Below are 27,415 nucleotides of genomic sequence, written 5' to 3'. Positions count from 1 at the left end.
CAGGATGATAGTACAGCGTGTAGCGTGTAAACAGAGTTCGGTGAGTGTGTCAGTGGGAAGGGGAAGGGGGGCAGGGCTGGGCTGGGAGGGAGTTTATTGTTTTTATTGTCTTTATTGTATACTCTGATTGAAATCTTCTGTCAGTCATTTGGTGTCTGTTTGCAAATAAAATGTGCACTGTCTGTTTATGTAAGCCAAAAAGATACAATCACAAATTTTAAAAGTAATCGAAAGAGACATGACATATGTAAATCAGATTGTGATGGGTAAGACTCAATATGCATATTTCATAGATTCCAGTGAGTCCAGCAAATTGGTCTGACTCCAGCTCCTATTTGGCAACTATTGCACAACCTGCCGTGTCCAGCCTGTCTACTCTGGTGTCTGAGATCTCACATCGCAACAGCTCTACAACCACAACTGCTACACTGCTAGTTGAGAACAACAGAAGCCGAGGCAGCGCTGAAACCTTCTCGAATCAGACAGCTCTATTTGATAAGAACACTCGCTCTCCACAGGACTGCTGGGAAACCTACGTTGGGCAGGTAACATTTCTAACATTATTTCTTACCGTAATTACTGTTTAGCATACTGTAACTCCATACATGTAATATATTGATGTTGCCAACCCTAATGATTGGCCGTAATTTGTTCAGCGTGTTCGGTTACGGCAGGGGTGGCCAATATACTGTATTGGCCAATACAGTATGTCTGTCACGTTTCAGTTTGTGAGTTGCACTGTTGGGGCCTGCCTGCACCTGCACGGGTGTTGGTCATTGTAATCAGTGGCAGTTAAAAGGACTCCCGGTGCAACCACTCAGTTTGTTGGTCCTTGTCAGCTTGTTTGCTCCTGTCATGTCTTGCTCCATTGTAGCTCATGTTTTATTCATGCTCTCGTTCATGTTTCGCTCTTGTCCCTTGTCATGTTCTTGCTCATGTTACGGTCACTGCTAGTTTTTTGCGTCAGCCACGGTTATTGTTTGTCACTTTGGATTTTTTTTTTTTGCTTTCGTCATGTCTGAGCTCTGAATTTATTTATTAACTTTGTTTAAAATACAATTCCTCAAGTATATCGTGCTCCTCCCTCCTGCCTGCTTTTTTCGAGTCCATCACCACCATCTTGCATCTGTGACAAAGTCGGAGACTAAGAACATTTTTTTACATTGTTACTGCAAAGAGATACATCATACACATAGGTAAACAAAAATATCACCCATCCCTTCGTGTCTCTTACACACACACACACACACACACACACACACACACACACACACGCACACACGCACGCCTGCGCGCACACACACACGCACGCACGCACACACACACACACACACACACACACACACACACACACACACACACACACACACACACACACACACACACACACACACACACACGCACACACACACACACACATTTCTGTTTTGTGAGGTCCAGATAACTCCAGATAATGAGTGAGGACCACCGTTGCTGATAAGTTTAGAGAAGAAGTAGTGTTATATTTGAACACTAAATGTCACCCCTTTTCCCACTTGAACTTCTTTAAAATCTGCTGCTCACCCGCACAAAAAAATCCTCTGACTGTAAAGTGTCCTTGAGAGTTTTGAAAGGCGCTTAAAAATTAAATGTATTCTTATTATCAGTAGTAGTAGTGGTATTATTATTATTATTATTATTATTATTATTATTATTATTATTATTATTATTATTATTATAAATAAAAAGTGGACTTGAAACTGAAATAACAGCAGGAGTGAGGTTTCTGAATGGGTACATTCAAAGTCCTCACCCCAGTGGTGAATTTGGTTAAAATATTGTTTTTAATTTTTGTGGTATGAACTTTTTCCTCTCATTAACCACGCACACACACACATATAAACACACACAGTTAGTAAAATGTGTGTGTATCCAAGTGAAATGAAAATACACACTCAAAAATCATTTCGGGTGAATGTGTGAGAAACTTTAACAGATGCATATACAGACCCTCTAGAAGCATTTAGACTATAAAAACTTGTGAGGACTGGCCAAAAGGTCATCACTTGTCAAAAATGTCCTCACTGTGTATGGTATAAATATTAGTGGTCCTCACAGGACTAGTCATACAGACACACACGCACACACACAACCATATTCACGCGCACACACACACACACACACGCACACACACACACACACACACACACACACACACACACACACACACACACACACACACACACACACACACACACACACACACTGTTGGGTTATTTTGATCGTTCGCCTTTAGTTCATTGCTTCGACGGGTGTTGATGGAAGAGGATGGTTTCATCAATCCAAATATTTCAACCAAGTCAACAAACAAAAATATAACGTTTTTTTTTTGTCTTACGGGGCATGTTACTTCGCGAATGAGTGGTGACTTACTGGTTTCCTTGTGTGTCGATCAAGAAACAGGATTCTGCACTGAGTGCCGTTGTTTGAATGGCAGCACCACTGCCAAAGGGGGTTTTGATGCCCTGTAGCCACGCTGAACCAGCCAAGACATTGAAAGACATTTGATATCAATAAATTACAAACATATGACATGCATGATGTGATTTCCCTAAACTAGAGTAAATTCCCCTCAAAAATAGAGCTCATTTGTTTGGTGCGTAACGACAAATTCCATTCGTGTTTAAACCATCTGCTGTACCTCTAGGAAATGCTGAAGTTGTCCATCATCGACATGATCTTTACTGTGGCCAGCATCCTGCTCATCGATTTCATTAGAGGCTTGGTCGTTCGTTACCTCAGTGACTGCTGCTGTTGGGATTTGGAGAGCAAGTTTGTAAGTTGGACTCAGTAAACACTGTTTCCTCATTCATTTATTATACTTCTCATAATTTAAAAGTAGTTGTTTTGCTCATGTTGTTGCTGTTGTTATGCGAAAGGTTTCACTTCTGGAATTGTACTGTCTTGAAAAGTCAGGACATGTAGTTGGTAATATTTTTTTATAATAATAATAAGAATAATAATAATGGGCGGCCCGGTAGTCGAGTGGTTAGCACACCGGCTTCACAGTGCAGAGGTCGCCGGTTCTGACCACTCCAAATTGTCCCTAGGTGTGAGTGTGAGAGTGACTGTTGTATGTCATTGTGTGCCCTGCGATTGGCTGGCAACCAATTCAGGGTGTCCCCCGCCTCGTGCCCAAAGACAGCTGAGATAGATTCCAGCAACCCCCGCGACCCTAATGAGGAATAAGCGGTATGGAAAATGAGATGAGAGATGAGATAATAATAATAATAATAATAATAATAATAATAATAATAATAATAATAATAATAATAATAATAATAATAATACTTTTTTTTTCCAAGATAGCGGCGCGTGCACACGCAGCGGCTCCTCTCTCTCCCAGCAAATTGTTTTTTTCGTGTTTATTATCTTTGTCTCACTCGTGTAAATGTCCGTCTCCGTCTGCCTCGCTACACCCGAGGCGTACCTACTCCCGTGAGGTTCTGCTCGACATCGGCAGTTCATTTTTAGAACCAAAACCAGCTGAAGCAGAAGTGCTACGCAAGCATGGATTGCTCAGAGAGTCGGCTCGTCCACTAACCCCCACTCTTCCACTGACCCCCACTGCTGCACCCAACCCAGAGTGGAGGCGCCACAAGCGCTGCATAAGGAAACAGAAGAGGGGAAAGCGTGGAGGTATCCGCATTAGGCTCGCGGTTAGCCCTCACCGGCTGTCCACCCCTACCATTACGCTGGCTAACGTGCGCTCGCTGGACAATAAAATGGACTACATCAGACTTCTCCGCTCAACTTCCAAGACCGTGGGTGAGTGTTGTGCCCTTGTGTTTGTGGAAACATGGCTGACCGACAGCATACCGGACAGTGCCATCCAGCTAGCCCAGCTAACTAGCTTCCGGGCAGACAGAGCGCTCATCGAGGGGGGAAAGACTCGCGGCGGGGGACTCTGTGTCTACATCAGTGATGCCTGGTGCCGCAACGCTGTTGTGGTATGCAAACACTGTTCACCACTGATGGAGCTTATGGTCATAAAATGTCGGCCATTCTACCTGCCGAGGGAATTTAGTGCCATACTGCTGGGAGCAGTTTACATCCCCCCGAGCTCAATTAACAACAGGAGCGTGGCATTGAATGAACTCTACCAGCACATCAGCGAGCAACAGACAGCCCACCCAGATGCTTTCCTTATCTTGGCTGGCGATTTCAACCATGCCAACCCGAAAAGCGTTTTTCCACAACTCCATGGACACATTAACTTTCCGACTAGAGGTAACAACATTCTGGACAATGTCTTCACCACACACAAAGGAGCCTACAAAGCCTACCCCCTCCCCCACCTAGGAGCTTCGGACCACTCCACTATTATGTTAATGCCCGCATACAGGCCACTTGTCAAAGTCGTCAAACCAGTCAAGAAGCAGATAAGGGTGTGGCCTGATGGGTCGTCAGAGGCACTCAAAGACTGCTTCTCCAACACTGACTGGAACATGTTCAGACAAGCGGCCACCTACAACAACAATACCGACCTCCAAGAATACACAGACTCTGTTACCTTCTACATGAGGAAGTGCATGGATGACGTGACTGTCACCAGATCTGTCACCATCCTGGCCAACCAGAAGCCATGGCTGACGGGTGAAGTCCACAGGCTCCTTCGGGCTCGGAACGCTGCCTACAAAGCTGGCGATGAGCTGGGCCTGACAACAGCCAGGGCCAACCTGTCACGTGGCATCAGGATGGCCAAGAGACAGCACTCCAGGAGGATCGCCAACCACTTCAGAGACAGCAGAGACACTAGGAACCTGTGGCGTGGGATACAGACCATCACAGACTACAAGCCCTCTCCACAGACCTGTGAGAACTCCACCACTCTGCTGAATCAGCTGAATGACTTCTTCGCCCGCTTCGAGGCAGACAACAGCACTCCAGCACAGAAGACCCCACCACCTCCCGGTGAACAGGTGCTGACACTGTCCCAGGACAGCGTGAGGCAATCCCTCAGAGGGACCAACCCACGAAAAACCCTGGGTCCCGACGGCATTCCTGGCCGTGTTCTGAGAGACTGCGCTGTGGAGCTCACAGATGTCTTCACGGACATCTTCAACACATCTCTGAGCCAGGCTGTTGTGCCCACTTGCCTCAAAGCCACCACCATTATCCCGGTCCCGAAAAAGTCGTCCCCCACCTGCCACAATGACTACCGCCCGGTCGCACTCACTCCCATCCTCATGAAGTGCTTCGAGCGGCTAGTTATGAACCACATCAAGGCTGCCCTCCCCCCCAGCCATGACCCCTTCCAGTTTGCATATCGGCCCAACCGCTCGACACAGCGCTCACCCACCTGGAGACCAGAGACTCCTACGTCAGAATGCTGTTCATCGACTTCAGCTCAGCATTCAACACAATCATCCCCCAACAGCTCACCGATAAACTCAGCAAACTGGGGATCAGCACCTCCCTGTGCAACTGGCTGCTGGACTTCCTGACGGGGAGACCACAGGCAGTCAGAGTTGGCGACAACACTTCCAGCACCATCACGCTGAACACAGGGGCCCCCCAGGGGTGTGTGCTGAGCCCCCTCCTCTTCACTCTGCTCACGCACGACTGCTCACCATCATCACCCAGATCCTACCTCTTCATAAAGTTTGCGTATGACACGACTGTGGTGGGCCTCATCAACAACGACGAGGAGACAGCCTACAGGGACGAGGTCAGCCGCCTGGCCACGTGGTACAAGGACAACAATCTCCGTCTGAATGTGGAGAAGACGAAGGAGATTGTTGTGGACTTCAGGAGAGTGCGCCCCCAGCATGCTCCACTAACCATAGACGGTGCTGCAGTGGAGAGAGTGAGCAGCACCAAGTTCCTGGGAGTGCACATATCCGAAGACCTGTCCTGGAGCCACAACACGGCATCAATCACCAAGAGATCCCACCAGCGCATGTACTTCCTCCGCAAGCTTAAAAGAGTTGGAGCCCCGACCCCCATCATGACCTCCTTCTACCGCGGTACCATCGAGAGCATTCTGACCAGCTCTATCACCGTGTGGTACGGCGCCTGCACCGTGTCCTGCCGTAACACTCTGCAGCGCATCGTGAGGACAGCTGAGAAGATCATCGGTGTCTCTCTCCCCCCCCTTCAGGACATCTACAACACCCGCCTCACCCGCAGAGCTATCAGGATCGCGATCCCACACACACCTCCCACAGCCTCTTCAGCCTGCTGCCATCGGGTAGGAGACTGCAGAGTCTCCGAGCCAAGACCAGCAGGCTCAAAGACAGTTTCTGCCACCAGGCAGTCCGGAGACTCAACTCCCTCCCAGCCCTGCCCAGCCTGCCCCTTCCCACTGCCACACTCACCAAACTCTGAGTACACGCTACATGCTGTACGATCATCCTGAACTCTATTTTTTTGTTCTTTCTCATTTTTTTTTTTGCAAGACCTCACTTCAACCCTTTCTTGTTGTTTGTTTTTGCAATTACGACATTACGTCACTTTATGTACGTCACTTCCTCACTTTACATATGTCACTACCTCACTTTACATACGTCACTGCCTCACTTTCCAGACGACACTACCTCACTTTACATATAGAAATTATAAGTATTGTCTGTTGTCAATTGTATGTCTTTTAGCCACGTTATAAGTGCCTTGCATGTCTTGCACGCTGGGTCCGAGAGGACATTAATTTCATTTGTGCTGTATGTCATGCATATTAGCACGTTTGAAAATAAAGCTGACTTTGAATAATAATAATAATAATAATAATAATAATAATAATAATAATTTAACAGTCCCTTCAGCAAAGATGTTACATTTGTTTATGACGTCGATGAACATTTTAAAATGTGTTTTGGTGCGATTCTGTGTACAAAGATGACATTCTGTTCGTATTTTTTTTTCCTGCAATATATATGCATTTTTAAACTCATAAAGCTCCGAGAAATATCTCTTTAAGAACAATTCCATACCTATAGCATATCCCTGCCTATTTACTATGGAATGGAAACTGCATAAAGTATTTCACATTATTATTATGCTGAGAAATAGAATGCATTTGTGTAAAAAGTGGTTAGTTCTTTTCTTGATATATAATGGTAAAATTACCCAAATCGATCACAACATTGCCCTTTTGATCAAATAATTTCTGAACTCAACTTACAGGGAAATTGACAGGGAAACGTTTGTTTAAAGCCATGCTATTATTTATTTGTGTGTTTTCAGCCTGAATATGGGGAATTCAAAATAGCAGAGAATGTCCTGCATTTGATTTATAACCAAGGGATGATCTGGTAAGTCGAAATCTTTGGAAAATCTTCAGGTAGCTTGTCTGACATTCTTTTTCAAAGTTAACAATCCATCCGGTGCTGCTATGAATCCGTAACCCTCTTTCTCGACAACCAAAGGCCATCATCTAATTTCAGAACTGTCAGTTTGCAGCAATGAACATAATGGATGTCTTTTAGCGATGTCACCAAGGAGTTGTGTGAATATTTTTCCCCCTCACAGGATGGGTGCTTTTTTCTCCCCTTGTCTTCCTGCCTTTAATGTGTTGAAGCTGATTGGTCTCATGTATCTTCGGAGCTGGGCTGTCCTCACCTGTAATGTTCCCCATCAGCAGGTCTTCAAAGCATCCAGGTCAGGCTTTACATTTACTAAAACGGACACATTTTAATGAGCTACGCAGGCAATTGTTTTGAAAGGTCCACATTGACAGTCTACTTTTAAATGGAGAAATGTTGAATGCTTTGTTGATGATTGTTTTGTCAAACATCATGGGGATTTTCATTTTTTATTTGCTTTCCCGGGCCGCTTAGAGTGATGTGGCGGGGCCACATTTGACCCTTTATATCATCGTATACAGCAGTTTTTTACAACTTTTTTTGATCCAAGGCACATTTATTTCATTGAAAAAAAATCCTGCGTCACAGCACTACCTAAAAATGTGGAAAAAGCTCATTTTAACAATTACCGTATTTTCTGGACCATAAAAGGCACCAGACTATAAGGCGCACCCCAAGGAATAGTGTATTTTCAAACTTTTTCCATATACAGGGCGCACTGCATTATAAGGCACACCTTCAATGAATGACATGTTTGCATTTTTTTCCATATAATATTCTGTATTTTTTTTACATGGGTAATTTGTCTTTCATATAATTTTACATGATTTTGGGTAGTTAATTTAAGCAAAAAAAAAAAAAAAAACTGAGATGCCATTTGGGAGCTAAAAGAGGCGGATTGTTTTAGTGAGCAGAGCCAAAATAACGGCTCTCTGAAAGGAGCCAGAATTCCCATCACTACTCGGGAGTAACTCCTTCGTTCTCCCCCTCCCACCGTCTTCCTCTTCTTCTTCTTAATTGGCAGGTGGTAGGTAACGTTCGCGGTGCATCACCAACCACTGTGTCGGAGTCTAGCAACACTTGAATGTTGTATATTAAAGGACGTACGAGTGGGAAAAACACGATAATTAAATACTTGTGTTAGCTTTTGTTAAAATAATTATATTTTTATTTTTGAGCATTATATTCTTTTATGTTAAGATTATCCAAATTATATTCAGTTCATAATTGCTTTAATATGTTTATGTGATAGCGTTTGATTGGTTGATGGAAAGCAGGAAGTGTTTACAGGGAGCTGAAAAAGAGTGTGTTCGAATGAATTTGGGGTTATGAGACGAGACAGGAAGATATCATACAATATTGAATTCAAACGAAGTCCATCTCTCATCTTTCGACCATTCTTGACATTCCAACATTCCGAACCCCTGAACTTCGACATGTACCTTCTTTCGCAGATGTCCGTTGACAAATCTTACTCTATCACGTTTAATTTGTGCACACACTAAAAAGTGTGCACAAAATTTATTGTGTGCGTGTGCACGCCCCTGTGTTTGTGTGTGCGCGCATGCGTGTGTGAGTGTGTGTGCGCGCATCTGTGTGTGTTTGCGTGTGCACGTGTATTAGTGTGTGTTTGTGCGTGTCTCAAATAGAATTTTGCATAGGTCCACGATGTAAAATAAGGCTGTGTGAAGAAGAAAAATGTCAAACTGAATTAAAGGGTGGTTCAATCCTGGCTGTTCACAATAGCCTGAGTTGTAAATTGACTTCCGGCCCACATCATGCCATAACCGGCCCACTTGCCAGAGTTAAGCCATGCCTTATTTGCTGCTTCTGGGCCATGTTCGGTCCACATGCACATGCCGATCCAAAGCCAGCAGTGTGGGATTCATGCCGGATCTGGGCCACATGCCTTTGCTGACTGGGCATCCATACTAAATGTAAATAGGACAGACAACTTATGCAGTATAGTATTTGCAGTTCCATATATACTTACATCTACATTTTATATTTTACACTACACAGTCTGTACTGTTCTTTTCCGAGACATTTATTTTTGTGCATGCAGTATTGCATGCAGAAAAATGCATGCATTTCTTCCCATCCCCTTTTGCTGCTGGAGGTTGTTGCTCGGGGTCCCTATTGTGGAACTAATAAAGGTATATTTTCTAGTCTTATTTAAGTCAATCAAACTTTATTAATCAACCACAAATCAGCTTTCTGACAACTTCGTTCACTCCCAAAATGTTTTGCTTGAGACACTAAATACAAAAACTAAGAAAAAAAAACGGCAAGATTTCCATTTCAAATCAATGTTCACAAAACAGAAAAATGATGGCTAAATCGAGAAAAATGATACATCGCAAAGTAAATTAATGAGATTATTGAAATTAAACACAGTTTTATATACTGCAGCAGTGACCGCACAATCGACAGGGGGAAATGGAGTCGGTGGGTGCTGACTGTAGTTGCGAGACCTGTTTTGTTTCAATACTATTTTGAAGCCGCACCGGCTTATAAGGCGCAGAGTCATCTTTGAAAGAAGATAAAGTCTTTTGGGTGCACCTTATTGTCCGGTAAATACAGTACCTGTTATATTGATGCTATGATTTTTTTTGAAAAATGATTCAATAGTTAGCCCCTCTATGAGCTGTCACCTGAGCATGGAGGAGAGGTTTGTGTGTCCCGATGATCCTAGGAGCCAAGTTGTCTGGGGATTTATGCCCCTGGCAGGGTGACCCATGGCAAACGTGTCCTAGGTGAGGGACCAGACAATGCATGGCTCAGAAGATCCCGTATGACAATGAACATAAATGGAAACGAGTTTCCCTTGCCCGGACACAGGTAATACCATAATATATTATATATTTATAGAGCGCGGGACATCGCGGTGTCGGCCGTGGAGGGAGCATGGAGTGAGAGAGAGAGACGAACGGGCTGCAGGAGTATTTATACGGCGCATAGTATATGACGCTACAGGATGCGACGTAATGAAAATGCGACACCATGTAAAGGAAGGCAGGATATGACGTATGAGGAAGTTCAAAATGTAAACAAAGATTACGGAGCGATGTTTAGAGATGTTTGTATGGCGAATTACCCCAACAAACATAACCAAATAGATATAATATAACATCAAGAAAACAGTATGTAGAATAACGATATATATTTAGAAAAAAATACTTTTTTAATGAAATTGACTTTTATTATAATTATGATAATGATGTCTGATTATGTTAGGCCAGCAGAGAAGGCCTTGCTGGCTCTGACGGCCCACCACTGGAAATAACACATTTTTGTATGCAGAGGCAGATGATCTACGCATTAAAATATCAGCCCTTCTCAGTAGTGCCAAACCACCGCCGTCCAACATAACAGTAGAAGAGAGAAAGCCGTTAACTACTACTACTAGGACGTCAGCCTCTCCATGTCAGTTCCCTAGATATTCAACGGTCATGTGAGAACTGTTTCCTGTAGAAATCCACAACCAACTCTTTGGTTTACCCAGGATTGATCTAGAGTTGATTCTGCTAGCACCCGTCCATGAAGTCCTTGGTCAGTCCACTGTACTCCCGATCAAATTCCTCTGTAATGAGGCATACAATAGCAGTCATCAGATAACTTCTGAAGGTGGCAGGTTGGAGTCTTGTAGTAGAAGTCCAAGGTGTAGAGAGTGAATAGGAAAGGAGCCAGGACTGTCCCCTGTGGCGCTCCTGTGTTGCAGAGAAGCCTGTCCGACTCACAGTTATTTGCCCTCGCGTACTGTGGCCGGTTTGTGAGGTAATCTGTAAGACAAAATGTGAGGTGGTGGGTTCCACTTCGGCATGCCGCAGCTTGTCCCCCAGTAGTGCACTGGAAAAATCGAAGAACAAGATTCTCACCGTGCTCCCAGCATTCTCCAGGTGCAGCAGCACCGAGTGGAGGAGCTAGATGATGGCATCCTCCACGTAGATGCTGGGCTGGTAGGCAAAGTGAAGCGAGTCCAGTGATGAGCTCGCCTGCGGTCGCAAGTGGGCGAGGATGAGTCTCTCCAGCGTCTTCATCAGTTGAGACGTCAGCGCCATCGGTCTGTAGCTGTTCAGCTCCCTCAGGTGGGCGATCTTGGGCACCGGGACCAGGTATGACATTTTCCACAGCTGTGGAACTCTGCCCTTGACAATGTGCTGGATAATGGCACCCAGCTGGTCGGAGGAGGCAGGAACCGATGTTGTCCAGACCTGGTGCCTTTCTCACTTTCATCCTCCTCAGTTGGTGCCTCACCTGCATGGTTGTGTCAGACAGGCAGGCACCAGGAGGCAGAGTGGCGGCTGAGGGTGTGATGTCAGTTGAGACGGCAGTTGTTTGTTTCTGGAAGCTGGACGACAGAGGGGGTAGGGAGGGGAAGTCCACAGTGAGAGTGGGTGAAGGTGCAGCTACAGGTGAGGTGGGACATTGCTGGCTTGCAGCTGATCCTGCATTTTCTTCCTGTTAGCCATTTTCCCCACTATGAGCTTTCTCCTCAGTTTGATCTGCATGGCCTTCAGCTCCTCTCTGTTTCCTGACATAAAAGCCATTTTCTTTTCCTTCAGAAGGGCCATGATGTCGGGATTGGATTGGATTGGATTTGACTTTTTTCATATCACAGTGGAGAAATTTACATTTCACAGCAGCAAAGTGATGAAATGAATGAAAGTAGAAAAACAAAATACATGAGCTGCAGGAAAGGCAGCCACTCTCATGGCGCCGTCTTGAAGTCAAACGAATTAATAAAACTGAATAACAACTATAATAACTTTAATAACAACTTAATAACTTTAATAATAACTTTGCAACTATGAAATTTCTCCACTGTGAGACTAATAAAGACAAATCCAATCCAATCCAATCCAATCCAATCCAAATAATATGATTAATCCACAGTTTGTTGTTGGAAAAACAAAGCACAGTCCTGGTAGGTACGGTGTTTCTCTCACAAAAGTTTGTGTAATCCTTGATGGTGTTGGTGAGTGAATCAATGTCCTCCCCATGAATCTCAGAGAAGAGCTCCCACCTGGTTGAATCAAAGTAGTCCCGCAGAGCCTCTTCAGCCTCTGCGGACCATCTTCTGACTGTGCGGCTCACAGCTGGGTGAATGTGCGCCAGGAGTTTTTCACAGGCTGGAGATACACCCTATTGTGGCCCGCTCTTCCAAGAGGGGTAGGGGGTAGGGTCTGTACGCATCCTTAGTATTAGAATAAAACAAGGTCAAGATGTTATGTACATGTGTCTGGTAGCACAGGTTCCATACTGTGTGAATGTTGGAAGGGAGGATTGCAGGGAGACTTGGTTGAAGTCCCCAGAGATGATGAACGTTGGCGTTGGGACTGGGTATGCAGCCTGTCATGAGGGCCTCAGACGCTGTGCCGCCATTTGCCGTTGGGGGAATGTAACTGTCAGAGCTATGACATGTGACAATTCCCGTGATAGATAGCGTATGGCTAGCAGCTCAATGTCGCGAGTGTGAGTTTCTGTTTGATCACGATGTGTCCAGGATTGCACTACTTGTCGCTCACAAACACAGAAATTCCCTCTCCTTTCTGCTTACCACTCCTTGCATTCATGTCCCCTTTAAGAGTTGGAACCCCTCCAACTCAGTGTGTGTGTCCGGAATGATTGTCGATAGCCATGTCTCCGTGACAAGTAGGGAGCTGGCCTCCGCCTGGTGTGTTAGCGCCGCTAGCTTGTCGATTTTGTTCGGTAGTGATCTTACATTTCCTATAATGACGGGCGGCAATAGTTCCCGGCCCGACATCCCCGTTTTCTCTTCCTCAGCTCGTCGTGGATGTCTGGTGTGATGGTCACTAGCCCGCTATTAGCTTGCCATGCTAGCAGCTGGTCTCGACTGTAAACAATGGGATCCCGCATGCTAGTGGTTTCCCCGTTCACAGGAGTGGCGAAAAAATAAAAAATAACAGAGATGAGCAGAAGTGAAGATGCCCATCTCCTACCCATAGTTTTCGGGAACAAAAATACACAAAACACGATCGGAAAAATAAATAAATAAAATTGTAGAACAGAAAGCGATTTTAGAGGTAGGAGTTGCTGTAGAGGCAGCCACACAGGTGAAATCCGTGGTGAGATTGATGTGTGTGATAAATGCTCAGAAAATGCACCACGAGGGGACTTTTATTCCCCTTTCAAACCATCGTCTCCTGAAACCTTGCAATTGTTTCACTGGATATTATTATGCAGAGTTGCGAGCGCCATTTGGGGACCTAATGGCAAGATAGTGGGCCCGCAAAGTTAACTCAATTTTCTGACCCGGCCCGGCGGGGTTTACCGGCGCCGAATGGCTGCGGCTGCCTTGTGTAACACACAGCATGGGGGGGCGGTCACCTCACAGGTTTCTGTTGGCCTTTGTGTGTGGCTTTCTTTCTCTCCTAGTCCCCTCATGGTGCATTTTCCGAGCATTTATCACACAGATCAATCTCACCACGGATTTCACTGTTTGTGTGACCCATTTTCAATGCTCTTCAAAGAACCCACCCCCATTTTTCTTCGTTGTTTTTTTTGCTCATTTTTTTTGCTTTTTTCAAATTTTCTTCTGACTTCAACTGTCCCCAACAACAAACAACACAGGTTGGAATACGCTCACACATTTAAAACACAACCCATAAAACAACCAGAGGGGGTAAACCCCTCTCGGGCCGACAGAGCACACTCGTCGTCGTCACGGTCGAGTCTAACAAGCACTCGACTCCGTGGGAATCCACATTCGCTGGATCGAGCCAGAGCAACATCCCCACTTGGACACAGCCCAGCCGCCAACCATGGATTGCCGAATTCAAAACTCGGTCTATGGTCAGTAGAACCTACCATGAGATGAATAAAAATCCCGCAACATATACCACCAAGTTGCTGAGTGTTGTCGTGTTTTACCTGATTCGCTGCAACAACGTTTTTTTACCTGATTAACAGCAACAACTGCCGCTAGCTTGAAGATGTCATCTGCAAGCATTCCCCAGGCTCCACGTGTTACCTTCAGGCAACCTTGGAAAGCGGACTACTTACAGTAGTTGAGACTCCCGGGTTTCAGCACCAAATGTTCGGTCATTATTAATGAAGGAGAAATCAAAAGTAAAGACTCTTTTATATACATATATATATTCTTATATCTTTGGGACGGCATAAAATGTAACTGCCCACCCCGAGGGGCAGGCAGAAGAAGCCAAGAGGGAAGAGAGAGTCTGGACGTGTTGGGAGAGCTTTTATAAAGACGGACAGGATGTGACGTCTTCTGAAGGCGGTCAGAATGTGACAGAAAATAAAACGATGTGGAAGGAAATAGAAAAGATGTTAGAAATGTGTTCATATAGCGAATTGCCCTAACAATAACAATAAAGATAATAATAATAATAATAATAATAAATATACGAATTAATAAGAATTCACAAATCACACCTGGTCGAAAGTTTGAAAATGGGAGTCTACCATTTTGATTTTACTTTGGAATGTGGTGCTGTTTGGGCCGTTTATTAAAGGACAACCAACGTCACTTTTTTGTTTTTCAACTGACATCAGAAAAACGTTTTATAGCATCTAAAATACCCAAAACACGCAGTATGATATTTTTAGTCAAATGCAAAACACCAATAAAAATGTGTCCAAAATCTACAAAAAAATTGAGCTGCGAATTGGACATTTTCAGAAAGTCCCGCCCCCCGTTCGTGACGTCACGCCAAGACGTATTGCATTTCTAGTGAATCAAAACAATGGCTTCAGATTCGGAGAATATGCTTTCTTGTTACACATCCAGTTATGAATATGATTCAAATAGTTCTGAAGAGGAAAGCATACGTGTTTGCAATCGATTAAAGAATTTATTTGTGCCATTTTGAGGCAACATTGGGGGCAAAATGGCGACCTCCTGTGGCCAGCTCTGTTTCCACTGGCCGATAAATTCCTTATATGGAGCTTGAACGCCCTCTTCTGGCCTTCTGGCGGCTTTTGGGTGCAACACGAGGTCCCCAGAACAAACAAGTACAGCAAAATACATTGACGTGATGGAAGGACCGCTGCAATGCATCTTTGTTACGGTCAGGGGCGGTCCTTTAGTGACGTCACGTACGGACTCGTCACCAACTCAAAAACAAGACTTTCTGAATATTCTGCGTGAGTCTTAAAACGTAAATATATAGCTATATCAAAGTCAAGTCAAAGTCAGCTTTATTGTCAAATATGCTAATATTTAATATATGCAGTGGAATCTTTGTAAAATACGCTCAGTAGAAGTCATTTGAAGCCATTTTACAAATTATGAACACAACTTGTCCGGAGACGTCGGTTGTCCTTTAAGGTCATATTTAACACAATTTTATTAGAAAATGTGTCTGATCGTCTTCAAACTTTGTGTATTTCATCAAAAGATATTTCAGATGCAGTCATTCAAAGTGTTTTATTTCGTCACACACTGTTGCCATAAGGACGCATGTTTGCAAAGAAAAACATTTTTGATGGTCTTAACCTGCACAACACTGGTGAAACTTTGAACCCAATTACACTATTGCTGCTGACAGTAAGGCTAAATAAATATTGATATTTTAAGGAGTTATTGTCCCTTGTGCCAGTACCCCAACACAATGATATGCAAAGTACCACAACGAGGCCCAGGTTGCGAGGGCCCTCACAGCTTGAATTAAGACTTGTTTTTATATTGATTTGATTCCCGAAGTCTAATCAATCTGCTTCTCTCCATTTATCATAGATCAAATAATTTCTACTTGGCTATGCTGCTTTTTATGCTCTTTCTGTGTATGCTGCCAACCATATTTGCCATTGTAAGGTACCGACCATCGCAGCACTGTGGACCATTTAGGTAAGAAGAACCCTCTTTATTGACAATTTAAATCAAGAAATGTTGCTGCTGCATTTAACCCATAAAGATAGTGTCAAAACAGGGATATCAGAGTCAAATGGGATACGTGCTGTGACAGGCAGTCTTTTAAACCAGTTGGCCATATTAGCCAAATCGTATTTTTACCTTTGCAGTAAATAGATCGATACCCTATATTAGAATCAGAATCATCTTTATTGGCCAAGTATGTAGAACACACAAGGAATTTGTCTCTGGTAGTACACACTGCTAGTATCATCATAACAACGATGTGAAAAATAAGTATGGAAGAACATTCCGAAATATAATGGAAGTGACAATGTGCAAAGTATCAAACACAGCTGAAGTGATCAGTGGTACAATGCAATACAATACAAAAAGAGGTGTACAGTTGGTGCAGACAATCAATGAACCATTTTAAAGTGACCAGTATCTGTATTTGTAGCTCAACAAGTGCGCAACAAAGCAGATGTCCTTGAGCATTTTATTGTGCCTGTTTGTGCTAGATTTACAATGATTTTGACAGTAGTGCTGTTCCACATAGTTGTGCAAAATGGCTAAGACCCACTATACAAGTAGATTTGGGTTACTATTTAGGGAGTTAATGTCAGAGGGATAAAGAGCTTTTGGGTGTCTGCTGAATTTGGTGCCCATGGAGCGGTAGCTTATGCCTGAGGGGACTAGCTGGAAAAGGTGGTGGGTAGAGTGCGGGGGATAGTAGTAGGATTTTCCCTGCACTTGTCTTGGTTCTTGTGGTGTACAGCTCCTCAAGACTAGTTAGGCCTGGTGTCAATGATTTTTTTTTCATTCTGTCCATTGAAGTTTGATTTTGTGGCCGCTCCAAACAAACAGTGATGGAAGAAGACAGGATCGATTCAATGATTGCCATGTAAAACTGTCTTAGCACCTCCTTTGGCAGGTGATGCTTCTTCAGCAGCCTCAAGAAAAACATCCTCAGGTGGTCCTTTTTCAGGATTAATTTGGTGTTGACCTCCAACTTCATATCCCGGAAGACTGAGATTTCCAGTAACTTGGAGGTCTTGACGGGTGACACAAGGCAGTTGGGTAGTGTGAGGGGCAGCTGTGGTGAAGGGTGTTTCTTGAAGTCCATGATCATCCCGACCGTCTTGAGCGTGTTAGCTCTAGGTTGTGTCAATCTGCACCAGACCTCCAGCTGCTCCACTTGTTGTCGGTCATCAGACTCATTGCCATCTTTGATGAGACCAATAACTGTGGTGTTTAGGAGTTTGTCATTCATGTAGAGGGAGAGGAGCAGTGGAGAGATTACACATCCCTCTGGGGCTCCAGTGCTGGTGGTGCGCGATAATTAGCCAGCCTCATTTATTGTGTCTGCCCCCTCAGGAAGCAGAAGATCCTCTGGCAAATAGTAGGAGACACATAGAGTTGGAGAGGTTTGGGGTGAGGAGTTTTGGGATGTGTTGTTGAATGCAGAGCTGAAATCCACAAACAGAATCCTTGCGTATGTCAATGTGCTGTCGAGGTTTGTGATTGTTTCTAGGCCATTCCACGCTGGCGCCAAAGCTTCTCTTTGCTATGTTCATTTTCACAATTGCCAAAGTCATCACTGAAACTAACATCTCCAGGGTTCGGTTGAAGATTTGTGTGAAGACCGGAGTCAGATGGTCAGCGCAGACTTTCTGGCAGGAGGGAGACTTTTTGTACGACCTTGCAGATATATTTTGAATTTCTGCTGCTTGAAGAGCCGTCTCACGTCTTTTTTGTGGATCTGTAGGGCAGAGAATGGGTGTGGGGGCGTGGATACAGTAGTTTCTGGTCGAGATGAGCATATATGAGGGGTGTCCTTTTCAAATCTGCCAAAAAACACGTTTAAAACATCAGCCATACCCTTATCGGTCACTGCTTGGGAGGATGGTGTCCTATAGTTTATGCTTGCTTTCAGGCCATTCCACACGGATGCAGAGTCGTGAGCTGGATGTTTTTGTCGAGAACTGTTTTTCCAACTCTTCAACAAAGCTTCACTTTGATATGTTAATTTTCTTTTTATGGTGTTGGCACATATGTTTTTCACAATTTCATCAGTATTCACTCGAATTAATTTCAGATAGTGAATACCACATCATCCAGGACACAATACTGTATTGTGTGTATTATTACAGCACAGGTTTTAGGGTCACAATACTCTATATTGGGTGATATTACAATTGTAAACCTGTATGTTGCAGCGGCCAAGAGAAAATCTATGACATTATATCAGAAACAGTGGCCAGTGACTTTCCCCTGTGGTTCAGTAAAGTGATGAGTTACATCACCAGCCCTGTTGTCGTGTTACCAGCACTCCTGCTTCTGTTGTAAGAGCAAACACACACACACACACACACACACACACACACACACACACACACACACACACACACACACACACACACACACACACACACACACACACACACACACACACGCACGCACGCACACGCACACATACAAACACAAACACACGCGCTCTAACGCTCAATTTGTACTATGCTTTCTATTTGTGTTTTAGCATGCTGATATACTATCTACAGGCCATTGCCAGATCCCTAAAATTCACCAACAACCAGCTGATGATGCAGCTCCAAACAGTGAGTGTCTATTGAACTGACAGATTGACAATGCCCATCTTAAACAATAAGGTTATGTGAAATACACAATATTTATACAATATTTGAAAAAGTCAATGCTACAGAATTTTTTTATGGTTTAGGTTTTGATTCTTGTTTGGGTGGCCAGTTTAGTGTGTTTAATGTCTAACAAAAAGTATGTCCAACGGCCCAAACTGCTGTGATTGCAGTAATTGTCCGAATGCTGTGAACTGCATTCACATGTTTTTCATCACCAAAATTCTTTGTTTTTACTAATTTCCTCAGTTCTTCTGTATTCATCTACTTTCACATATCAACTCATTCCAATGATTCATTCCAGGACAGGTGGGGCATTATTCTTTCATTATTCTTTCATTCCCAAAATTCTCAGTTTATACAATATTCCGTATTTTCATCCAAACCCCAAAAAAGGCCCCAATAATGTATCTATTTAATTGTGCAATCTCAATTTTTCCATTCCAGATTTAAAATGTTCAGTTCATTTAAAATACCCCATTAACTTCCACTTCTGTCAAAAACTGGTTTTCTTCTTTCATTCTTTTTGTTTACTTTTTCCTCTTTCATCTATAACTGCTTCACACAACAAAGTGTATGCAAGAAAAGTTGTTAAGACTGTCTGTCGTATGTGTCGTATTGTATTTTTTTTTTTTCATTTTATGTTAATTGGTCTTTGGCAGCACGAACACCCACAGTGGCTCCTCTTGTGGTTGAGAGGGAGGAATTTTAATCTGTGCTGTTTGTTGTCCAGGGAATTTGACAATACAGTAATACTTCACGATATTTCATGAATTCCAACGTACTCCCGAATCCACATTTTCATATTCAAGATACTTTTTTTCTCCCATAAAAATCACCATATTATTACCAATGTCCCAATCCCAATCATGTGATCGGATACCAAGCCCAATCATGTCATTTTCATCTGATCTGAATAGGAAGACCGGGAAAAGATTGGACTACAGCGTGACCCAAAAAACAGGCCCCAACTCTAATTAAGCCCTGTTTCTTAGTGTTTTATCCGAATGAAATAAAACTTTGGTCATAACTAGTTTATTATATTCAAAAAAGCGCATCAAAACACAAGCGTCGTTGGCCTTTTTTTCTCCGTTCTACAGCATATGTTCTAGATGGTAGATGGACCCATTTAGCTCCGTGCATTTCTTGAGGCGCAGCACAAAGTTAGTTGTCCATGAAGTTCTTACAGAATGAATTGGTAATGGCTCACATCTCCTCCCTGATGGCTTTCTTGAGTTCCGTGATGGCTCTGGATTTCCCTACGTAGACTCTGTACTTAAGATAGCCCCCCCAAAAAAAAAGTCTGGGGGGCTTAGGTCCGGGTTATGGGGTGCCTACTCAAAATCAGTCTTGAGACGAATCACTCGGTCTCCGAAATTCTCTTTCAGCCAACCTCGGGACAGGTTTTGATGCTATCTTAAGGACAGAGTTTACGCAAGGTGTTCGTGATAGACAATCCGTCTCGAGCACAGAAGTCCAATAATACAACATCACTCGGGTTCTGATCGAGGGGGCTGTCTCGCCGAATCACGCCCCTCCAGGTCTCACTGTCATTGCCCGCATGAGCATTGAAGTCACCCAGCAGAACAAGGGAGTCTATTCTCCAGCACACCCGAGAACGCAGAGATCGGGAACCTATGGCTCGCGAGCCATATGTGGCTCTTTCGATGATTGCAGCTGGCTCGCTGATAAAACTAAATATATATTCTCGTTTTTTCGCAGTTCATTTCCCAATTAGGCTACAGTTGGCTGAAAGCGCAATTTGATTGGATGATACTGACCAAGGTTGGCTGAAAGCGCAATTTGTTTGGATGATACTGACTTAGGTGCTGTTGATGCCGAAAAAGGTAAACGCCCCCTGAATAAGACGGGTAAAAAAATAAGACGAGTATCGTACACTTCAGGTTTCGCTGAAGAATTGGCCTTTGTCGAGTGAAAAGGTTCTGCTGTAGCCATTGAGGAAAGGAGCACACACGACTGAATGTAGACATGTGTTTATTCCAATGGCTAACAAGTGGATCTGGGTCCAACATAGAAAATGCAGTGAAACGTCTGTGTAAGCTCTCAGTCGTACAGGAGTGGTCCATCGATGAAAAGGTTTCTTCATCCGTCATCTGTACTTCTTTGAAGGTGTCGGACGTTTCACTTCTTATCCAAGAAACTTTGTCAGCAAACTAAAGTCTTACTGGTAGTTTAGGCCCTATATATATATCCCTACTGTCCAGGTGTGGCGGTGCCGGACTCTGCTATGATAGGTCCCTGCTCTCAGGTTGAGGGAAGCAGAGGACTACTCCCTGCAGCCCCACTGATTGTTCCTATTGTTCTGACTAACCACTGGCCCGATTGCCCCACTTCCACTGGTATCACCTCATCAGTATTACTAATCCTATTTTGCCTAAGTAGGCTGCTGTACGAACGGTCAAAATTGAACCTCACCCCACCATATCGGTTTAATGAAGGACTTCATTGTTTTATGAAAATTGCTTTATTTACTCCCCTTTCAAACCATCTGTCTTCTTTCGCTAAGATTTTAACCTCATTGTCAAATGAGTGGTTGCTAGCTTTTAGGTGCATATGTACTGCCGATTGAGGTCCACTAGTATTATCCCTGCGATGTTGATAGTCTTTTTTTGAGAATTTGTTTAGTCTCCCCAATGTACTGCTATTTACAATTTTCATTCTTACAATGTATTGAATAAACTACATTACAGTGGTACCTCGGTTCTCGAACGCCTCACTGTTCGAACAAATCGGTGTTCGAACAAAATATTCGAGATATTCTTGCTTCGGTGTTCGAACGGCAATACGACGCGTGAGTGCGTACACGAGGGTGGGGAGCTGAGCGGCGCACGGGTGTATCGCTCTCTCCGTGACCAACTGTTGTCGCTAGCGGACGTGCTGCGTTTTGCTCTAGCGTTTAATATGTAGGTTTCTGAAGAATTTTAGCCCCTAATCATGCCTCCAAAGAAAGTAAGTGCTGCTTAAAGTGACAAAAGAAAAGTAGTGCGTACAACTATTGCATTTAAGAAAGAAATAATCGCAAAATATGAAGGAGGTGTGCGAGTGTCTGATCTGGCGAGGGAATACAGCATGGCAAAACCTACGATCAGTACGATATTGAAGAATAAGGAGGCTGTGAAATCTAGTGATGTGACTGTGGGCGTGAGAGCAAGTGTCATTGATAGATATTTTAAGAGAAAAGAACATCCTGTAGCCGAGTCATCCATAGCTGTCACGTTCCGAGCGAGAGTGACGGCAGCTGACTCGTCGGAACGTTGTGGAATGTTTGGGATCCCAAAGCAGACACGTACTACCAAGCAGGATGTTTATTCACAAATAAAAGAAAACACAGCGAGTAAGAAGGCAGCGGGTGATCCGACCCGCTTACTACGCCAAAAAGCAAATGGCACACGATGGTGCAAAATTACGCAAATAAATTTACGGGACGCGGGGAAAATACCTCGGACCGGATACACTCGCGCATCGAAGGAAGAGTCCAGGCACGGTGGCGAGTTGAGTCAATCATCCGGCATTGGCGAGGTGATCGCGAACCGTATAAATGCCCCGTGTCAGTGATTAGAGAATGACAGCGGGTGGAGAACGGCCGGGAGAGGCAGCCAGGAGCAAAGAGATGGTTCCGGTGTTCGAAAAAAATCGCTTTTCGAACAGGGTCCTGGAACGAATTATGGTCGAGAACCGAGGTACCACTGTACTTTGTTTTTCATTTGGCAGCCGATCTTTTGGATGCACTTATTTTTGCATTAAAGTGTTTATCGGTTTGAAATAAGTAGGATTTTGTGTTGCCAAAGGACTCTTTGTAGTTTTCCAGAAACTCCTGCAATCTAAGGTACTGCTACTCCTCTCCTTTTTGTATCTTCAGATTTTTTTGTTTCATTACCTATTCTTTCTTTCTGACATTTGTTAAATGACCACTGAGGGTACCCACAGTTTGTGAGTGCTCTCCTGATATGTTTTGACTCCTTTTCTCTACCTTCGGCGCTTGTTGGTATTAGTTTAGCCCCATGCTGGAGGGTTCTGATAACTCCTAGTTTGTGTTGTAAAGGGTGGTTAGAATCGAAAAGTAAGTATTGGTCAGTGTGCGTAGCCTTCCTAAAGACTTCTGTTTTTAGCGCTCTGTCCTCTTTTATAATTACTTTAGAATCCAAAAAGGCTAGTTGAGTAAATTTAATGTTGATATCTACCGAGTTGAGGCAATCTGTGACAGATTGAATTTCTTGTTTTTTAATTCTGACAAAAGTATTGTCCACATATCTAAACCAGTGTCTAGATTTTGTCCCCGGGAATGAAGTTTACAAGAAGCTGTGATTGTTTCTGTAAAAGTAATTTTTGAAATGTACACTTTTGTCTCTCTTTGGCTTTGCTGTGGTGCCTCATGTATCCGGATTTGGTAAATTCACATACTTCCTGAGAGATTTTGTGGGTAAGTTCAGTTTGTAATCGTTGATAATAAATTTATATTTCTGACTGTTTGTTTTTTATCTCTATGTTAAGTTTCCTATTTCGCAAATTTAGTATTTTCCTAGTATAATTTTGTTGCATTTTATTGGCTAAGTATCCGGGTTCCAGGGGTGCTTGCCTCAAGCATTTAGGAATTAACCGGCTCTGTCTACATCTAAGATTGATTGTGAGGTGGTTCTTTAGGTGGCCTTTTCTAAGTTACGTACCAGCACAAGGATGTCTCTCCCAAAGTTGGCAGCAATACGTCTGTGTAAAAATAAAAACATAACAAACTTTCGTATGCAAAGGCAGATGATCTACAAATTAAAACATCAGCCCTTCTTAGAAGTGCCAAATCACCTCCGTCCAACATAACATTAGAAGAGAGAAAGGCGTTAACTACTCTACAAAAAGATAAAAATATTACTATTTTGCCAGCAGACAAGGGTAGGTGTACAGTGCTTCTCAACACATCGGATTATGAAGACAAAATAAATAGATTAGTCAGTGATTCTTACACTTATGAGTAACTAAAAAGGGCCCCTTCCAATAGATACAAGAAAGAAATGATAGACTGTCTCCAAAAGTTAGAGAAAGGAAAACATATAGACAAACAGATGTATTTTAGATAATACCCGGGAGAGGCCACGCCATGTATCCGTGGTCTGCTAAAAATACATAAAGAAGGGTTCCCGCTCAAACCCATTGTTTGTAGCATTGACTCCTCTACATACAATGTAGCCAAATATTGAAAGACTATCTTAGCTCCGTTGGTTGGTAACACAGAATATCACATAGAGAACACCACAAGGATTGTAGAGAGGATCAAAGACCTCATATTGGAACCTGAGGAAACACTGGCATCTTACGATGTGAGTTCTCTCTTCACAGCTGTCCAACCCCAGCAGCAGTCTCAGTGGTGAGGACGAGACTGCTGGCGGACGTTTCTCTGCATGAAAGAACCAAACTTAAACCAGACCACATCTGCCAATTATTGGAAATCTGTCTTAATACTACGTCATTTTTAGGGAGACATTTTACAAACAAATTCATGGTTGTGCTATGGGCTCCCCAGTTTCACCCATAGTGGCTAATCTGTACATGGAAGAGATGGAGAAACAGGCTCTCACATTCTTCCCAGGGACAAAACCTAGACACTGATTTAGATATGTGGACGATACTTTTGTCATAATTAAAAAACAAGAAATTCAATCCTTCACAGATCACCTCAACTCGGTAGATAACAACATTAGATTTACTCATGAGGACATTAAAGAGAACCAACTAGCCTTTTTGGATTGTAAAGTAATTATAAAAGAGGACAGAGCGCTAAAAACAGAAGTCTTTAGGAAGGCTACGCACACTGACCCATACTTACTTTTCGATTTTAACCACACTTTACAACACAAACGAGGAGTTATCAAACCCTCAAGCATAGGGCTAAACTAATACCAACAAGGTAGAGAAAAGGAGTCAAAACATGTCAGGAGAGCACTCACTAACTGTGGGTACCCTTAGTGGCCAAAGAAAGAAAAGGTAATGAAACCAACAATTCTGAAGATAAAAAAAGGAAAGGAGTAGCAGTACCTAACATTGCAGGAGCTTCTGAAAAACTATAAAGAGTCCTTTGGCAACACAAAATTTCTACTTATTTCAAATTTTTATTTCCGATAAACACTTTAAGGCAAAAATTAGTGCATCCAAAAGATAGGCTAACAAATGAAAAACAAAGTAATTTAGTAGTTTATTCAATACATTGTAAGAATGAAAATTGTAAAGAGCAATACATAGGAGAGACTAAACAAATTCTCAAAAAAAACCTATCAACATCGCCGGTATAATACTAGTGGGCCTCAATCGGCAGTACATATACACCTAAAAGCTAGCAACCACTCATTTGACGACAATGAGGTTAAAATCTTAGCGAAAGAACATGGATGGTTAAAAAGGGGAGGAAGCGATTTTCATAAAATAACTAAATCCTTCATTAAACCATAGTTGTATTAACTTCATCCTGTCTACCTGATATCTAATTTAAAACAGATTCTTATCTTACAGACAGTGTATTGTCGGTGTTCAAATACCTGACATGTTTCGGCGTCTACTTCCGCCTTCGTCAGAGTGTCACGGATGTTGTTGTGACGCGTCACAATAACATCCGTCTTAACGTCTTAACATCTTAACAATCTGTTTTAAATTAGATATCAGGTATCAGGTAGAGATATCAGATATCAGGTAGACATATCAGGTAGACAGGACAACTATTACGCGAAAGTTTTGGAGAGACATGCGTCAAGGAGTTTCGCCTCCAAGTAAAGCTGTCAAGGAAACGAGCTCGCTATCGAAACCACCTGAGAGACGATCTGCGCTGCCGGGACAAAGAAGTCGTACCGGCCAGTCTGAGGATTAAAAATCCGATCCCAACCAGGAACGCGGAAAGGGTCATCAAAAAGGTGCGGGTGACTCTGATCAAAGAACGTATACGATGCACAGCAAACAAACCCAACAACATTGGCAGTGATCTACAGCGGCAAACGGAGCAATTCGAACTCCGATTCCCCCTAGACAAGGACACAAAAACAACGCTACACGGACATCTACACGACATACATGAACATGAATTCACCGCGACCAAAAGCCGACAGCCGAAAGGACGACGCCTATGAAATATTAAAGAAACTTAAAGCACTACTCAAACCCCTATTAAACGAAAATAAAATTAACAAACAGTCGTACAACCACCTGGTGCCCACAGCAAACATCATCCCCAGGATTTATGGCACGCCAAAAATACACAAACCAGATACACCTCTCCGCCCCATAGTAGACAGCATATGATCAGTCACGTACAAACCCCTCTAAAGCACTATCGGAAATAATAAAACCGCTACTGGGACACACGGACCAACGCTGCGAGAACTCAAAGCAACTCGCTACAGAACTCGCCACCATAAAAGTACAGAAAGACGAAATGTTCATATCACACGACGTCATCTCACTTTTCACCAAAGCCATCATTCAGATAGTACAGGACAGACTAAAAGCAGACAGGACACTCAAAAAACGCACAAATCTAACAACACATGACATAACCCAGCTACTTCAGTTCATTGCCACATCCACATATTTCCAATTCAGAAACACCATATACAGACAAAAAGAAGGGTTTGCCATGGGGGACCCACTCTCTGCCATCTTGTGTGGCTTCTTCATGGAGAACTTGGAACAGAAAGCGCTTTCCACAGCCCCGGAAACATACAAACCAACAATATGGAAACGATATGTGGACGGCATATGTTTAGTATATGCATTGGAAAAGGTGGGAGTAGTTAACGACAGAAAATCAGTCAGCAGACGTTCGTAAACGTTACCTGACGTTAAATAATTTGAGTGTGTTAACGCTCCGAGCCCCCCAGCCTCACACGGAAAAGTGGCAAACGAGATGGTGTCAATCAAATGACGGTTAGCAATGTCCACAAGTAGTCCATGAGCACATAAAAAATCTGCGCCGATTATCGGAACTGTGATTGAAGCAACATTAAAGTTCCACTTGAATTCCCGTCTGTTCAAGCACACAGTCACCGACCTGCAGCCAAAGTTGGCGATGGGCGAGCCGTTAGCTGCGCACAGGGGATGCCCACATCCACCTGCCGTCTTGTCTGCGGCAGTGGGCGTCAGCAGGCTGACTTGTGATCCGCTGTCCACTAGGAAACGTCTTTCTGACGAGGAGTTCGTAATGAAAAGCAGCTTGCTTTCGTTGTTGCAGCCCACGGCTGCTACTGGGTGCCGGCGTTGGAGTTTCCCGGAGCCTCATAGGTGCAGGGGGGTATGCAGCGTCGAGCCTTGGCGCCAAACCGCTGATGGAAAAAACAAAGGGCCATCCCGCGTCGCTTCTGCAATACCACTCCGGCCACAACGGTCGGATCGATGCTCGATGCCACTTCACCGAAGGGTTCGGCCGTCACGCTTTGCATGGCGAACCGCCGTGTCGCCTGAAGCACTAGGTCCGCTTCTTCCGCCAAACCTTGATAGTCGCCAGTGGCTAGGCACGTCGCATTAGCTAGCACGCATTTTGTCCATGAGATCCAATGCTGTTCTCTCGCCGAGTCGGAAAGGAAATAAACCTG

The 27,415-nt window shown here is 43.6% G+C and overlaps 1 protein-coding gene across 4 annotated transcripts in view; it reads left to right on the top strand.

Annotated features, from left to right (window-relative positions):
* The window catches only part of tmc3 (transmembrane channel like 3), a 101,177-nt gene that overhangs the window by 59,012 nt on the left and 14,750 nt on the right, over positions 1-27,415 (top strand). For 3 of the 4 annotated variants that reach the window (XM_088991761.1, XM_088991759.1, XM_088991762.1), the window contains 7 exons: positions 294-545; positions 2,687-2,815; positions 7,225-7,292; positions 7,510-7,638; positions 16,063-16,173; positions 18,396-18,521; positions 18,716-18,794. In XM_088991761.1, the coding sequence (XP_088847887.1) occupies positions 294-545; positions 2,687-2,815; positions 7,225-7,292; positions 7,510-7,638; positions 16,063-16,173; positions 18,396-18,521; positions 18,716-18,794 (894 nt within the window). The remainder of the gene's footprint in view (positions 1-293; positions 546-2,686; positions 2,816-7,224; positions 7,293-7,509; positions 7,639-16,062; positions 16,174-18,395; positions 18,522-18,715; positions 18,795-27,415) is intronic. The other variant, XM_088991760.1, reaches the window with a different exon arrangement.

Source organism: Hippocampus bargibanti, linkage group LG03 (genome assembly GCF_051943395.1).
Source record: "Hippocampus bargibanti isolate YZ-2025 linkage group LG03, ASM5194339v1, whole genome shotgun sequence".
NCBI lineage: Eukaryota > Metazoa > Chordata > Actinopteri > Syngnathiformes > Syngnathidae > Hippocampus > Hippocampus bargibanti.
Note: the sequence above shows the minus strand (reverse complement) of the source record. Positions and strands in the feature narration are given on the sequence as shown.